General features: G+C 48.4%; 1 protein-coding gene across 2 annotated transcripts in view; it reads left to right on the top strand.

The window, feature by feature from the left end:
• Positions 1 to 14774, top strand: part of LOC137439677 (uncharacterized) — a 213439-nt gene that overhangs the window by 106051 nt on the left and 92614 nt on the right. For both annotated transcript variants that reach the window (XM_068135666.2, XM_078768399.1), the window contains exons 4-5: positions 11472 to 11580; positions 11909 to 11996. In XM_068135666.2, the coding sequence (XP_067991767.2) occupies positions 11472 to 11580; positions 11909 to 11996 (197 nt within the window). The remainder of the gene's footprint in view (positions 1 to 11471; positions 11581 to 11908; positions 11997 to 14774) is intronic.

Raw genomic sequence — 14774 nt, forward strand, 5'->3', positions numbered from 1 at the left:
AAAGACAGTACAGGGGGACCGCGAGGGAAAGACAGTACAGGGGGACCGCGAGGGAAAGACAACACAGGGGGACCGTGAGGGAAAGACAGTACAGGGGGACCACGAGGGAAAGACAGTGCAGGGGGACCCCGAGGGAAAGACAGTACAGGGGGACCACGAGGGAAAGACAGCACAGGGGGACCACGAGGGAAAGACAGCACAGGGGGACCACGAGGGAAAGACAGCACAGGGGGACCACGAGGGAAAGACAGCACAGGGGGACCATGAGGGAAAGACAGTACAGGGGGACCGCGAGGGAAAGACAGCACCACGAGGGAAAGACAGCACAGGGGGACCACGAGGGAAAGACAGCACCACGAGGGAAAGACAGCACAGGGGGACCACGAGGGAAAGACAGCACAGGGGGACCACGACGGAAAGACAGCACAGGGGGACCACGAGGGAAAGACAGTACAGGGGGACCACGAGGGAAAGACAGTACAGGGGGACCACGAGGGAAAGACAGCACAGGGGGACCGCGAGGGAAAGACAGCACAGGGGGACCGCGAGGGAAAGACAGTACAGGTGGACCACGAGGGAAAGACAGCACAGGGGGACCACGAGGGAAAGACAGCACAGGGGGACCGCGAGGGAAAGACAGCACAGGGGGACCGCGAGGGAAAGACAGCACGGGGGGACCGCGAGGGAAAGACAGCACGGGGGGACCGCGAGGGAAAGACAGCACGGGGGGACCGTGAGGGAAAGACAGCACGGGGGGACCGTGAGGGAAAGACAGTACAGGGGGACTACGAGGGAAAGACAGCACAGGGGGACCACAAGGGAAAGACAGCACAGGGGGACTGCGAGGGAAAGACAGCACAGGGGGACCACGAGGGAAAGACAGCACAGGGGGACCGCAAGGGAAAGACAGCACAAGGGGACCGCGAGGGAAAGACAGCACAGAGGGACCGCGAGGGAAAGACAGCACAGGGGGACCACGAGGGAAAGACAGCACAGGGGGACCACGAGGGAAAGACAGCACAGGGGGACCGCGAGGGAAAGACAGCATGGGGGGACCACGAGGGAAAGACAGCACGGGGGGACCACGAGGGAAAGACAGCACGGGGGGACCGCGAGGGAAAGACAGCACGGGGGGACCACGAGGGAAAGACAGCACGGGGGGACCGCGAGGGAAAGACAGCACGGGGGGACCGCGAGGGAAAGACAGTACGGGGGGACTACGAGGGAAAGACAGCACAGGGGGACCACGAGGGAAAGACAGCACAGGGGGACCGCGAGGGAAAGACAGCACAGGGGGACCACGAGGGAAAGACAGCACAGGGGGACCACGAGGGAAAGACAGCACAGGGGGACCGCGAGGGAAAGACAGCACAGGGGGACCGCGAGGGAAAGACAGCACAGGGGGACCGCGAGGGAAAGACAGCACAGGGGGACCGCGAGGGAAAGACAGCACAGGGGGACCACGAGGGAAAGACAGCACAGGGGGACCACGAGGGAAAGACAGCACAGGGGGACCACGAGGGAAAGACAGCACAGGGGAACCACGAGGGAAAGACAGCACAGGGGGACCACGAGGGAAAGACAGCACAGGGGGACCACGAGGGAAAGACAGTACAGGGGGACCGCGAGGGAAAGACAGCACCACGAGGGAAAGACAGCACAGGGGGACCACGAGGGAAAGACAGCACCACGAGGGAAAGACAGCACAGGGGGACCACGAGGGAAAGACAGCACAGGTGGACCACGACGGAAAGACAGCACAGAGGGACCACGAGGGAAAGACAGTACAGGGGGACCACGAGGGAAAGACAGTACAGGGGGACCACGAGGGAAAGACAGCACAGGGGGACCGCGAGGGAAAGACAGTGCAGGGGGACCGCGAGGGAAAGACAGCACAGGGGGACCGCGAGGGAAAGACAGCATGGGGGGACCGCGAGGGAAAGACAGTACAGGGGGACCACGAGGGAAAGACAGCACAGGGGGACCGCGAGGGAAAGACAGCGCAGGGGTACCGCGAGGGAAAGACAGCACAGGGGGACCGCGAGGGAAAGACAGTACAGGGGGACCACGAGGGAAAGACAGCACAGGGGGACCGCGAGGGAAAGACAGCACAGGGGGACCACGAGGGAAAGACAGCACAGGGGGACCGCGAGGGAGATACAGCACAGGGGGACCGCGAGGGAAAGACAGCACGGGGGGACCGCGAGGGAAAGACAGTACAGGGGGACTACGAGGGAAAGACAGAACAGGGGGACGGACCGCGAGGGAAAGACAGCACAGGGGGACCACAAGGGAAAGACAGCACAGGGGGGCCGCGAGGGAAAGACAGCACAGGGGGACCACGAGGGAAAGACAGCACAGGGGGACCGTGAGGGAAAGACAGCACAGGGGGACCACGAGGGAAAGACAGCACAGGGGGACCGCGAGGGAAAGACAGTTCAGGGGGACCGTGAGGGAAAGACAGCACAGGGAGACCGCGAGGGAAAGACAGCACAGGGGGACCGCGAGGGAAAGACAGCACAGGGGGACCACGAGGGAAAGGCAGTACAGGGGGACCACGAGGGAAAGACAGCACAGGGGGACCGTGAGGGAAAGACAGTACAGGGGGACCGCGAGGGAAAGACAGCACAGGGGACCGTGAGGGAAAGACAGTACAGGGGGACCGCGAGGGAAAGACAGTACAGGGGGACCGCGAGGGAAAGACAGTACAGGGGGACCGCGAGGGAAAGACAACACAGGGGGACCGCGAGGGAAAGACAGTACAGGGGGGACCACGAGGGAAAGACAGTACAGGGGGACCCCGAGGGAAAGACAGTACAGGGGACCACGAGGGAAAGACAGCACAGGGGGACCACGAGGGAAAGACAGCACAGGGGGACTGCGAGGGAAAGACAGCACAGGGGGACCACGAGGTAAAGACAGCACAGGGGGACCGCGAGGGAAAGACAGCACAGGGGGACCGCGAGGGAAAGACAGCACAGGGGGACCGTGAGGGAAAGACAGTACAGGGGGACGCGAGGGAAAGACAGTACAGGGGGACCGCGAGGGAAAGAAGGAACAGGGGGACCACGAGGGAAAGACAGCACAGGGGGACCGCGAGGGAAAGACAGCACAGGGGGACCACGAGGGAAAAACAGCACAGGGGGACCACGAGGGAAAGACAGCACAGGGGGACCGCGAGGGAAAGACAGCACAGGGGGACCGCGAGGGAAAGACAGCACAGGGGGACCGCGAGGGAAAGACAGCACAGGGGGACCGCGAGGGAAAGACAGCACAGGGGGACCGCGAGGGAAAGACAGCACAGGGGGACCACGAGGGAAAGACAGCACAGGGGGACCGCGAGGGAAAGACAGCACAGGGGGACCGCGAGCAAAAGACAGCACAGGGGGACCACGAGGGAAAGACAGCACAGCATTATGAAACCAAAATCACTTTTTAGGGATTCCATGAACTCTTAAGGATATAATGAATACTTCATACTGGTACGGCACTTGTTAGAGCGCATACCTCCACCAGGCTGAACAGTTTATGTTTTGTATCCCATTGATAGGATGGATCTGGATCCGAATCTGAACTTGAAACTAAACTCGATTGCTCGATTCGATCGAAACTAAATAAATCGATAAACTAAACGATAAACGATAAAACGATAAACGATAAATAAATAAACTAAACTCGATCGAAACTAAACTCGATTGAAACTAAAATTGAATCGGCTTGTTCTTCTGACCAAACCAACTCATCCATCACCGACTTTGTCATAAATCTTCCACAACTTTTAGAAATAACATGCTATACTGTATATCGTTTTTGGACCCATCTCTCAATGGTGATGAATCACTTAAGAAAAAGAAAAAAAATCGCCGGCGGATCTTCACCATAATTGAATTGTTTCTTCCTTGTGACACATACAATTTATCCACCAAGTTCCGTACGAATCCATCCATAACTTTTTGAGATATTGTTTTATATATCATTGCTGATTCTATCAATGGTGAAGAATCACTTAAAATTCTAGTAACCAGATCCCAGTCTGAATATTCACCAAAATCAAATCATTTCATCAGTTTCACACACCCAACCTCTCCACCAAATTTCGATTGAATCCGTCCGTAACGTTTTGAGATATCCTGTTCCCAGACAGACAAAGAAAAAGAAAAACAGGGGTGAAAAACATGACCTCCATCCACCATCTGTGACGGAGGTAAAAATAGGAAAAATTAAATGTCATGTATCATGAATAAATCGGTGTGACCCCCCTTTTGCTTTGCAAACTGCCTCAACTCTATTTGGGATTGATTTAATTAGTTTATGGACTATGTTTGAGTCAATCTTTTCCCAACAGTCTTGTAATGCACTCCAGAGCATAGTCGGGCTGCTCACATAAATTTTATCTTTCTCTCGAATGTATTCACCTTTCATTTATTCTGTTCAGACCAAGTGTCAGTCAATACTAACTCTAATAATTATATTCAAGGCTATGGATACATATCTTCAATATTATAACAATTTCATGTTTGAAATCATGTTTTGACAAAGCTTGGCATTGATTTAAGTGGACTCTCACTTTTGTATCCCACAGTATATGATAGTGAATGGAATGTTGACTGGTGATTTGCCCAATACCAAAAATATAATACATGAACAGTTGTTGGCCAATAACAGGCCCTTGAGGAATGCCACAATTTAGGTGTTGGTCATCATGTATACATATGTAGATATGTATACATATTCGCCATCCTCCTCCCCTCCCCCTCCCCCTAATGATCTTAGCCTCGTTGAGGTGCCGCAACACAAATAACAAATGACACACGCGTGCAGACAAACACTTGACATCAACAACAACAACAACAGGCATTTTAAGGCCATTTTCCATGCAAGAGCGGGGGTTCGCCTTGCGGTCCCCATGACAATCTTCTCCATTTTGCCCTATTTTCTTCATCTCCCCTTGTTAACCCCCTTGCCCGCATTTCTTCTTCGACCATCTTTAGCCAAGTCTTTCTCGGTCTTCCCCGTCCTCTACTTCCTTCTACATTCATTCCCATCACTCTTTTCAACCAGTCACTTTCATCCTTCCTCAACACATGACCAAACCATCTCAACCTGTTTCTCTTCACAGCATCCATCACAGGCTCTATTCCCATCATCTTTCGCAATTCATCATTTGTCTTCCTCTCGCTCAACGATACTCCACACATCCACCGAACCATTCGCATTTCCACCCTTTCCAGCCTTCGTTGCTGCTCTACGTTCATTACCCATGTCTCACTCCCATAAATCATAGCATTTCTCACACATGCAGCATACACCTTTCCCTTCAGCTTCAATGACACTCCCCTCCTCGTCAGCACGCCACTCGGTTCCCGAAACTTCTTCCATGCACATCTCACTCTAGCAACCGTTGCCGAGTCTGATCCACCTTCTCCATTCAGCATCTCTCCAAGGTAACAAAATGTTTTCACACCTTCCAGCTTCACGCCATCTCCAAGATCCAACTCAACATTTCCTCCATCTGCAGCTCCCTCTGTGCACACCTTACACTTGAATGTAGCTGCCACACTGGTTAATGACCCTCTCAAACCACTACATTTTTGATGAACCCACTCAGCGCACATTGTACATTGAATGGAATTCACTCCGACACCCTTCCTGCACACAGCACACGGCCACTTCCCAGTTCTTTCCACCTCACCACATGCTTTACCACTTGCCATCACCTTCGTTTTTCCGATATTCACCTTCAGACCTTTTGTCTCCATACATTCCTTCCACTTGTTCATCTTCTCCTTCAGTCCATCCATACTTTCTGCAATCAACACCAGATCATCTGCATACAACAACTCCCACGGTAGACCCTCCTTTACGTTCTGAGCCAGCACCTCCATCACAGCTACAAATAGTAGTGGACTTAGTACCGACCCCTGATGCACTCCCACCTTCACCTCAAACTCACCACTGTTCCCGTCCTTCGTCCTTACAGCTGTGCGTGCTCTTTTGTACATTGCCATCACGACTCTGATCAACCATTCCTCCACTCCTAACTTCCTCAATGCCCATGTCACGACTTCACGTGGAACCCTATCGAATGCTTTCTCCAGATCTACAAACCCAAGAAACAACTTCTTCCTCTTCTCCATATACTTCTCTTGCAACTGCCTCACAATAAAAAGCGCGTGTCATTCCTCTTCCTGGCATAAATCCAAACTGCATTTCGTCAATCTTCACTTTCTTCCTTACCCTCCTCTCCAACACCCTTTCCAATACCTTCATTCCATGCTCCAATAACTTTATCGCTCGATACGAGCCACAATCCAGAGGGTCACCTTTCCCCTTGTATAGAGGGACGAGGGTACTCAGTTCCCAATCCACTGGAATGCGGCCTTCTTTCACCACCAGATTACAGATTTCTGTCATTCTCTTCACACCCCAATTTCCCGCTGCCTTCAACATATCTCCCACAACTCCCGTCGGCCCTCCCGCTTTTCTACTCTTCATTGCTTTGATCGCTTCCTCAACTTCCTTCTCGGTTATCTTCTCTGCCGGTCCTAAAACTGGGTTACTCTCTATGTTGCCATCCCATTCATTCTCTGCATTCAACAGTATTTCCATATATCTCTTCCATCTTCCTTTAATTCCATCTGGGTCCACAACGATTTGTCCCACTTCATCCTTCAAGCAACTCACCCCCATCACATCACACCTCTCTTTCGCTATCTGCTTTGCAATCCTGAATACTGCTTTCTGACCCTCTTCCGAATCCAAGCTCTCTCCGAACATTTTCCTACATGCCTCCTGTGCCTTTGCTACCTCTTTCCTTGCAGCCTTCTAACTTTCATGGTCTGCCTTTTCTGCCCCCATACCCTACGCCTTCTGCCACTCCTTGAACTTCTTCCTCTTCTCGTCAATCTTCTTTCCAACTTCATCATCCCACCACCATGTTTCCGAGTGCCTCGGTGGTCCTTTTGTCCATCCACATACCTCACCAACGGCTCCCAACAGACTATCTTTCATTGACATCCAACCACTTTCAAGCTCAACCACATCATCCTCCACCATACTCAGCCTCTCTTTTAATCCCTCCCTCACTGTCACCTCTTTCAACCTCCACACCTTCCTTCTCGGTTGGTACTTCACCCGCCGAGCTCTCCTCGCACCTTTCACCCTTATGTCGCAGACAACCAGGTGGTGCTGTGAAACAGCCTCCTCCCCCGGGATCACCTTTGTGTCCCAGAGGTGCCACCTATCTCGCCTACGCACCAGCAGGTAGTCAACGGTTGTCGTCGACCCACCTGACGTGTATGTAACAAGCTTATTAGCCTCTTTCTGGAACTGAGTATTACAAATCAACAAATCAGCTCCATCAGCGAACTCCAAAATCCTTTCACCTTCTTCATTTCTCACGCCATATCCGTAACCCCCATGAACTCCCTCAAAACCGTCCATACTCCTTCCCACATGTCCATTTAGGTCTCCTCCTACCACAACAACTTCCTCATCTTTCACGTTTTCCATCAGCTTCTCTATTGCACACCAGAACTTGTCCTTCTCTTCATCGCTCCGACCAACCTGCGGAGCATATCCCGAGATGATGTTCACCAAGAGCTTTCCAATCATCATTTCCACCATCATCAACCTTTCACTCACTCTCGTCACACTCACCACACTGTCTACAAACTCCTCAGAAAACAGGACACCAACACCATTCACGCCCTCCGGGCACCCTTGCCACACAAACTTGTATTTCTGTCCCAACCTACCCTTCACCATTCTCACACCACTTCCCTTCCATCTCGTCTCCTGCACACAACATATGTCCACTCTTCTTCTGACTAATACTTCCACCACTTCTCCTGATCTCCCTGTCATTGTCCCTACATTCCATGTCCCAAATCCCAGAAACCGATCTCCACGTCGGGCATCAGACGTTTCGTCGTCATAAATGGGATGATTTCCACCCTTGCTTCGATCGGGTTCCCCACCTTGAGTTTTGACGAGAGGGAGTGGGGTCCCCCACGGGGTACTTCGGGCTGTACCCTGCCCATATGTAGTCGTAATTGTCATGGTTCTCTTTTTGAGGCAATGTTTTTATGGCCGGATGCCCTTCCTGACGCCAACCCTTTTTAGTCGCCTCTTACAGGCAGGGATGATGACGCAGGGATACGGTGTACCTATTCTAAACCGGGGTACACACCAAACACATGACATCATTGGACTTAAATTCAGACAAACACAGCAGCTGACTTTGGGAGACATCAGTGGGGCAATAAATGTTCTCCTCCCCATGAGATGCCGAACTGTAGTTTGTCCGTACTCTGTCCTCCAAATGCTGATCATTAAGCAAGGAATCAGGTTTTTGGTGGTATGACTCAGCTTGGGTTGGAACTTTGGAATCGAACTGCCGACGTCCCAGGCTTGCAGCAAATTATCTAACAAATGTGTCACCATTGCCACAAGCAGATCATGTTTGGAACAAGTGTGAACAAATACAGTGTCTGGATAGGATGTGTCGTATTATGTACCAAGCAGGGAATGTAACAAGATCATCTTTGAGACCCGAAGCATTATTTATAACAGAGTTTTTTTTTACATAATGTGAATTCACATTTGCACAATCCTCGATATATGATGAGCATTAACAGTTTAAGATGTATGGTAAACAGAACACATCCATTCAACAAGAGTTTAATTTAGCTCCTGCAATGATTAACATGTCACATTTATTCAACCAGACTCGGTGTCATCATGGTTAGTGTGTTCGCTTTGAGTGTGGGATGTCGGTGGTTTGAACCCAACCTCTGCTGAGTCATACCAAAAACGTTTAAAATAGGGCATGGTGTTTCCTTCTTTGATGTTCTTCATTTAAAAAAGTTATATAGAATGGACAAACAAGCATATGTTGTCAACCACAGTACAGGCTTTTAAGGGCCAAAAGGCCTCCTCCTGCATTGAAGCTTCTTGTAAAGGAACTCGTATTATAACATGCATTTTGATGGTTTTTTGCCTTTTTTGCATCTTTTACCTCCCAACCATTTTCGTTACTTTTGCCAAGTGTTACGTGCTCCTCCCCATACCCCGGTCACGGTGTACCTCCGAGCCCCGAAAGGAGTCCCGGCAGAAAGAAGTGCTATTATGTGTGCCAATGACCAATGGTGAAACCACATCAATCAATCAATACCAAAACCAAGTATTGTATTAATGTCACACAAGAATAACAACTTGCACAAGTACAATATAAATTCAATTGCACAACAAAATACCATATAATTTATGATGGTACGACCAGTTTCTTCACTCGATAACTCACGGTGCTCCACGTGAGCGAAATGTAACACCCCCAAAGTCACTGTCCCGGCACCAGGCCAAAGTCGATCCACGCTCCGGTGACCACAAGAAAAAGGTCGTATCGAGACCAGAGTCCAGGACGGCTGACAGTCAACGCTGCCGAAGAGCCGTGCTGGGTGGGTGTCAGGCCGACGTCAGTCAGGCAAAGGTGCACCCAAAAGGCGACTGAGAATTCACACCTTAGGTTCACCAGACAATGACGCTGGTATGAACGTTCAGCAGCTCCCAAACGGAGAACCGCGAATTCCCAATCGAAATCCACATTACACACGCGAACCAGGCTAACGGCTGGGGTGCGGTGAAATGGCTGGAGCGAGGTGAAATGGCGGACGGTTTCGTAATGGAGGCGTACCTGCTCTCCAACAACGATTCACTTCGGAACCACAAAACCCGTCACGCTGGTTTATCTGTCACAGCGATAACGACTCTGTCACAGGAATCCCTTTCCCGGGAAAACCAATATTCGCTCATGACCCACGTTCCTCAAAGCAGCTCGGCCTTTCTCTCCTGACCTCACTTGCCCCGCTTCTTTCCTCCTCCTCTTCTTCCGGTTCCTCCCGATCCATTTCGTTTTTCTTTTAAAACACTAATTTTTCCTTTTGAAGACAGTTATCTCCATTTCACTCAAACTATAACAACAATAGTACATGGAACTAAAAATGCTTCCAGTGGATGAAAACCACAAAGACGGAAGTGACGAATCCGTAACACAAGCCATTCCGATCTTTAAGAGCTGTGCCCACTGTGTATGGGTAATGACAGAATGATTAGTTAGTTTTTGTATTCTTCGAGCAGGCGTGTGAAACTTTCATAGGTGTGCTTCTCCATTATGCTTGGTCATACATTGACTATGCGATTCAAACCTGTCGTCTGTACTGCACGGGGCCCTCTTCTTACACAGAACTCGCAACTGTTAAACGGAGATCATTGGGTCGTCTACGTTGGTGTTAACATTTCTACACCCAGAATTGTATTTTGATTATTTCACATGTGAAAACCATGGTATGTGTTTCTTAATTTACTTTTTTGATCATTTTTGCATCAATGAGCTAATTCAACAAAAATGTAGTTTCTCTCGTGTGTCTTCGTCTGTCTTCGTCTTCTCCATAGTAAGCCGATTATGTGTGCAAGTGGAATCAAATGCTCTGGTCCTTGGATTTGTGTGAATGCCTTCACATTATCTTCAATCGCCTATCCCATGACATCTCGATAATTTCAGATGTCATGCTGTGTTTCCACAGGGAAATAGACTCACCAGGTGGTGTCTATCTACTCTCTGATCCAAGCCAAGATAGGAATTTATAATTTGGCTAGGACAGGGTGCCGGCCATAACTTGCCTACTCTTCATTGAAAGACACCTTGGGATCTATAACGTCCACCATCAATTCATGCTCGCAGACGGGTCACCCGGCTTAACGTCCATCCCAGGGACGATGTACATATTTATGCCTCACCTTGCTTGCAAAACATCAAGATGACAGTTTATTTCTGGGTCGACATTCAAACTCAGGATAGACAGTTTGGGTAACCTCAAAGCTATCCTGCCCCCATCGTGCAGTAGCTGCTCCATTTTTTAGATTGAAATCTTCAGATCTTATATGACACGTTCTGCATCTTGAAGTATGATTATCTTATGATAAATAAATAAACCATCTTGCATTCGATAATTAATTTACGTATATTTCTTCATGTCTTGGTATTGTTGGACTTCAAAATGAATTGTTTCTACACTTCATACATTGTTTCTTGACCATGAACAGGCCTTGCATTTATCTCTTGCTTATTTGTGTGCTGGTGCGCATTTGGATTTCAGAGCGGTTCGTTTATTTAAAATGGATTATTTGAATTTAGATTATCGTGTTTGCTGCTTCTGCTTAAGTACACGAACGTCTATCTAGCCATTAATTGTTGCTTTGGATGCATACTCTTCTGTAGGCCTATCTTCTTGGCTGAAATTTAAAATGTAGAAATCTCCAAGTTCAATAAGGTACCATGTTGAAGATTGGAACTTGAGGCGTTGTTTTGTTCATGTCTGCTTTTGAGACAAGATGTCGTCAGCACCTATGTTCTGAAACCATGCCTGCCTGGCAGTCGCCAAGTTTTCATTTATATGGGTTTGACTTGGCAGGCGGATACCACCCAGTGCGCATTGGAGACCTGTTCAATGGGCGCTACCATGTTGTACGGAAGCTTGGTTGGGGACATTTTTCTACCGTCTGGCTCTGCTGGGACCTGCAGTAAGTTTTGAAAAATTGGTGCTTCTTTGGGAAAATATGCAAGCGTTGACCTTGGTGGGGAAAGGAGCATGTGGCGCCTTGTGGCGGGCATTTCTTGGGAAAAGTTGGAATTTAAATGGGACGGGTTCGTTTTTTTAAAATAATGAATATGCCAAACGATGCAAGCATCACAATAATGATGGGGGTGCATAGGGTTTATGAGTATTTGGAAAACAAAGAGGAATGTCATAATGATGCTGAAAGGTCAGGTTTATACTATCTTTGTGATTTTTCTTTTGTTTTTCTTTCAAATGACCCCTTCACTGTGCTTCTGGTCTGCTTGTGGCAGGTGTAAACGATTTGTGGCAATGAAAGTAGTAAAGAGTGCGCAACATTACACGGAGACGGCGCTTGACGAGATAAAACTCCTCAAATGTGTGAGTCTTGGCCTCTCGGCAGTTGTGACGCATACCATACATTGGTGCTCAGATAACAAATAAGTATGTTTTTCTGAACTATTTTTGTTTTGTACCAGTACAGAAAGTTTTGTACCACTATAACGAAATATCGTTGGTTTTATAACACCAGGCATTTATTTGTTTTGTGACTTGCTAAATAGATCCACACCGTTGCCTCAATTTACCCAAATGAAATGGCTCAGCCAACTACTTTGAAACACTTTCCTGTCTTTAAATATCTTTTCTTTGAAGGTGGAGTGGTCCTGTGGACTGGAAAAGTTGAAATTATTGAAAAGCAGGTCATGCTGATGCTATTGGGTAATTGCTGCAGCATACATTTCGATGGATAGAAATACAAAGGGTTTGTGCGGGGCCTGAAAATCCTCAAAAAACATGGAATTCAAGGTGTTGAAAGCATGGATTTTTGCCTTTTTACCCAAAAGAGCCAGGAAAATACATGGAAAATGAATGGAGGAAATAGTCGTGACTTCTTCGTGGTTTAAATTCATCCTCACCTTCATTTTAAACAGTGTTAGCAAAAGTACCCATCCCCAGTGGTGGGAAACGTTTAGGTTAATCTATCAATTTAAATTACTTCGTCGACTTTCTTTTTTTCTACTTCTCCTTTTCTCTTTATAAGGGGTCAGGTCCAATGGCACCAAGTTCCTGCCCTGTCTTGACCATGATACTCCTCCATTTCCCCCTGATCTCAGCCAACTCTCTCCACCCTCCAACCACCCCCACCTTACTAATATCCCTCCTCACACAATCCTCCCATCTCAGCTATGGTCGACACCTTTAACCCCTACCTTGCTCCTTCAATCTATCTGCTCTTTGCCATTCTCACTTCCCCCATCCGCACCAAATGTCCAGCCAATCTCAGCCTGCATGCTCCCGATATATCTAAGATAATGGTGGCATGCCACCATGAGAGGTATTTTGTGAATCTGTGGCACATTAATTTGAGTTGTTGCTTAAGCGTTACCAGACTGACAATCCGTTTGTGCCTTTTTAAGCAGGGACTTTTTTGAGATTTTAATATGCAGTCTCTGTCAACGCTTTGTAAAGAAAGAGACGCAGGAGGAAGCACAGACACCAGCACAACTGGTGAAACTAGATGGACAGAATGGGAAGCTACTTTTGCCTCATTAAAACAGAGACTTTGCAACTGGCACTTTAAGGACCGCACAAGCAGTGTAAAGTGCATCATAGACGACACGTTGACCAACCACAGATCTAGGCTTCTCTGCTAGAAAGAAACTGAAGGGACTATCAGTGAACGCAATGCAGTGTATTGGAATTCTCACGAGATTTCAAAAAAGATATGGCTTGTTGCACCGCTAAACTGTTGATAAAGTGTCGTTTCACTCATACGTTTCACTCATACCATAGAATCTGACTTGTCCTGATCAAACTTCGATGGCAAAGGACAAAACCTGTCGTGCAGCAAAATTTTGAAGTGTTGAAGAGTTTTACACAAGCTCTTGGATCTCAAACAAGTAAAGGAGGGGGATACGGGGGCTGTGACCATCTTCAGTGGCAATACCAGGCTTTCCTGGATGAGGTTGTTGGCAAAAAAACATTCATCTTTCAGAGTGTTTGACCCTGATGGATACAGTGCATTCAGAAAGTATTCAGACCCCTTCACTTTTTTCACATTTTGTTATGTTGCAGCCTTATGCTGAAATCGTTTAAATTCTTCTTTTTTTTCTCATCAATCTACACTCAATACTCCATAACGACAAAGAGAAAACAGGATTTTAGAAAGTTTTGCAAATTTATTAAAAAGAAAAAACTGAAATATCACATTGACATAAGTATTCAGACCCTTTGCTATGACACTTGAAATTTAGCTCAGGTGCCTCCCATTTCTCTTGATCATCTTTGAGATGTTGCTACACCTTGATGGGAGTCCACCTGTGGTAAATTCAATTGATTGGACATGATTTGGAAAGGCACACACCTGTCCATATAAGGTCTCACAGCTGACAATGCATATCAGAGCAAAAACCAAGCCATGAGGTCGAAGGAACTGCCTGCAGAGCTCAGAGACAGGATTGTGTCGAGGCACAGATCTGGGGAAGCCTAGAAAAAAATCTCTGCTGCATTGAAGGTTCCCAAGAGCACAGTGGCCTCCATAATTCTTAAATGGAAGACGTTTGGAACAACCAGGACTCTTCCTAGAGCTGGCCGCCCGGCCAAACTGAGCAATCGATGGAGAAGGGCCTTGGTAGGAGAGGTGACCAAGAACCCGATGGTCACTCTGGCTGAGCTCCAGAGATCCTGTGTGGAGATGGGAGAAACTTCCAGAAGGACAACCATCACTGCAACATTCCACCGATCTGGGCTTTATGGCAGAGTGGCCAGACGGAAGCCAAACAGTTCAATCATGGTTTCATCAGACCACAGAATCTTGTTTCTCACAGTCTGAGAGTCCTTTCGGTGCTTTTTGGTAAACTCCAAGTGGGCTTTCATGTGTCTTTCACTGAGGAGAGGCTTCCGTCTTTCCACTCTGCCATAAAGCCCAGATCGGTGGAGTGTTGCAGTGATGGTTGTCCTTCTGGAAGTTTCTCCCATCTCCACACAGGTCTCTAGAGCTCAGCCAGAGTGACCATCGAGTTCTTGGTCACCTCTCTTACCAAGGCCCTTCTCCCCCGATTGCTCAGTTTGGCTGGGCGGCCAGCTCGAGGAAGAGTCCTGGTTGTTCCAAACTTCTTCCATTTAAGAATTATGGAGGCCTCTGTGCTCTTGGGAACC

The sequence above is a fragment of the Myxine glutinosa genome, chromosome 1 (assembly GCF_964187855.1).
Source record: "Myxine glutinosa chromosome 1, kmMyxGlut1.1, whole genome shotgun sequence".
In the NCBI taxonomy this organism is placed as follows: Eukaryota; Metazoa; Chordata; class Myxini; order Myxiniformes; family Myxinidae; genus Myxine; species Myxine glutinosa.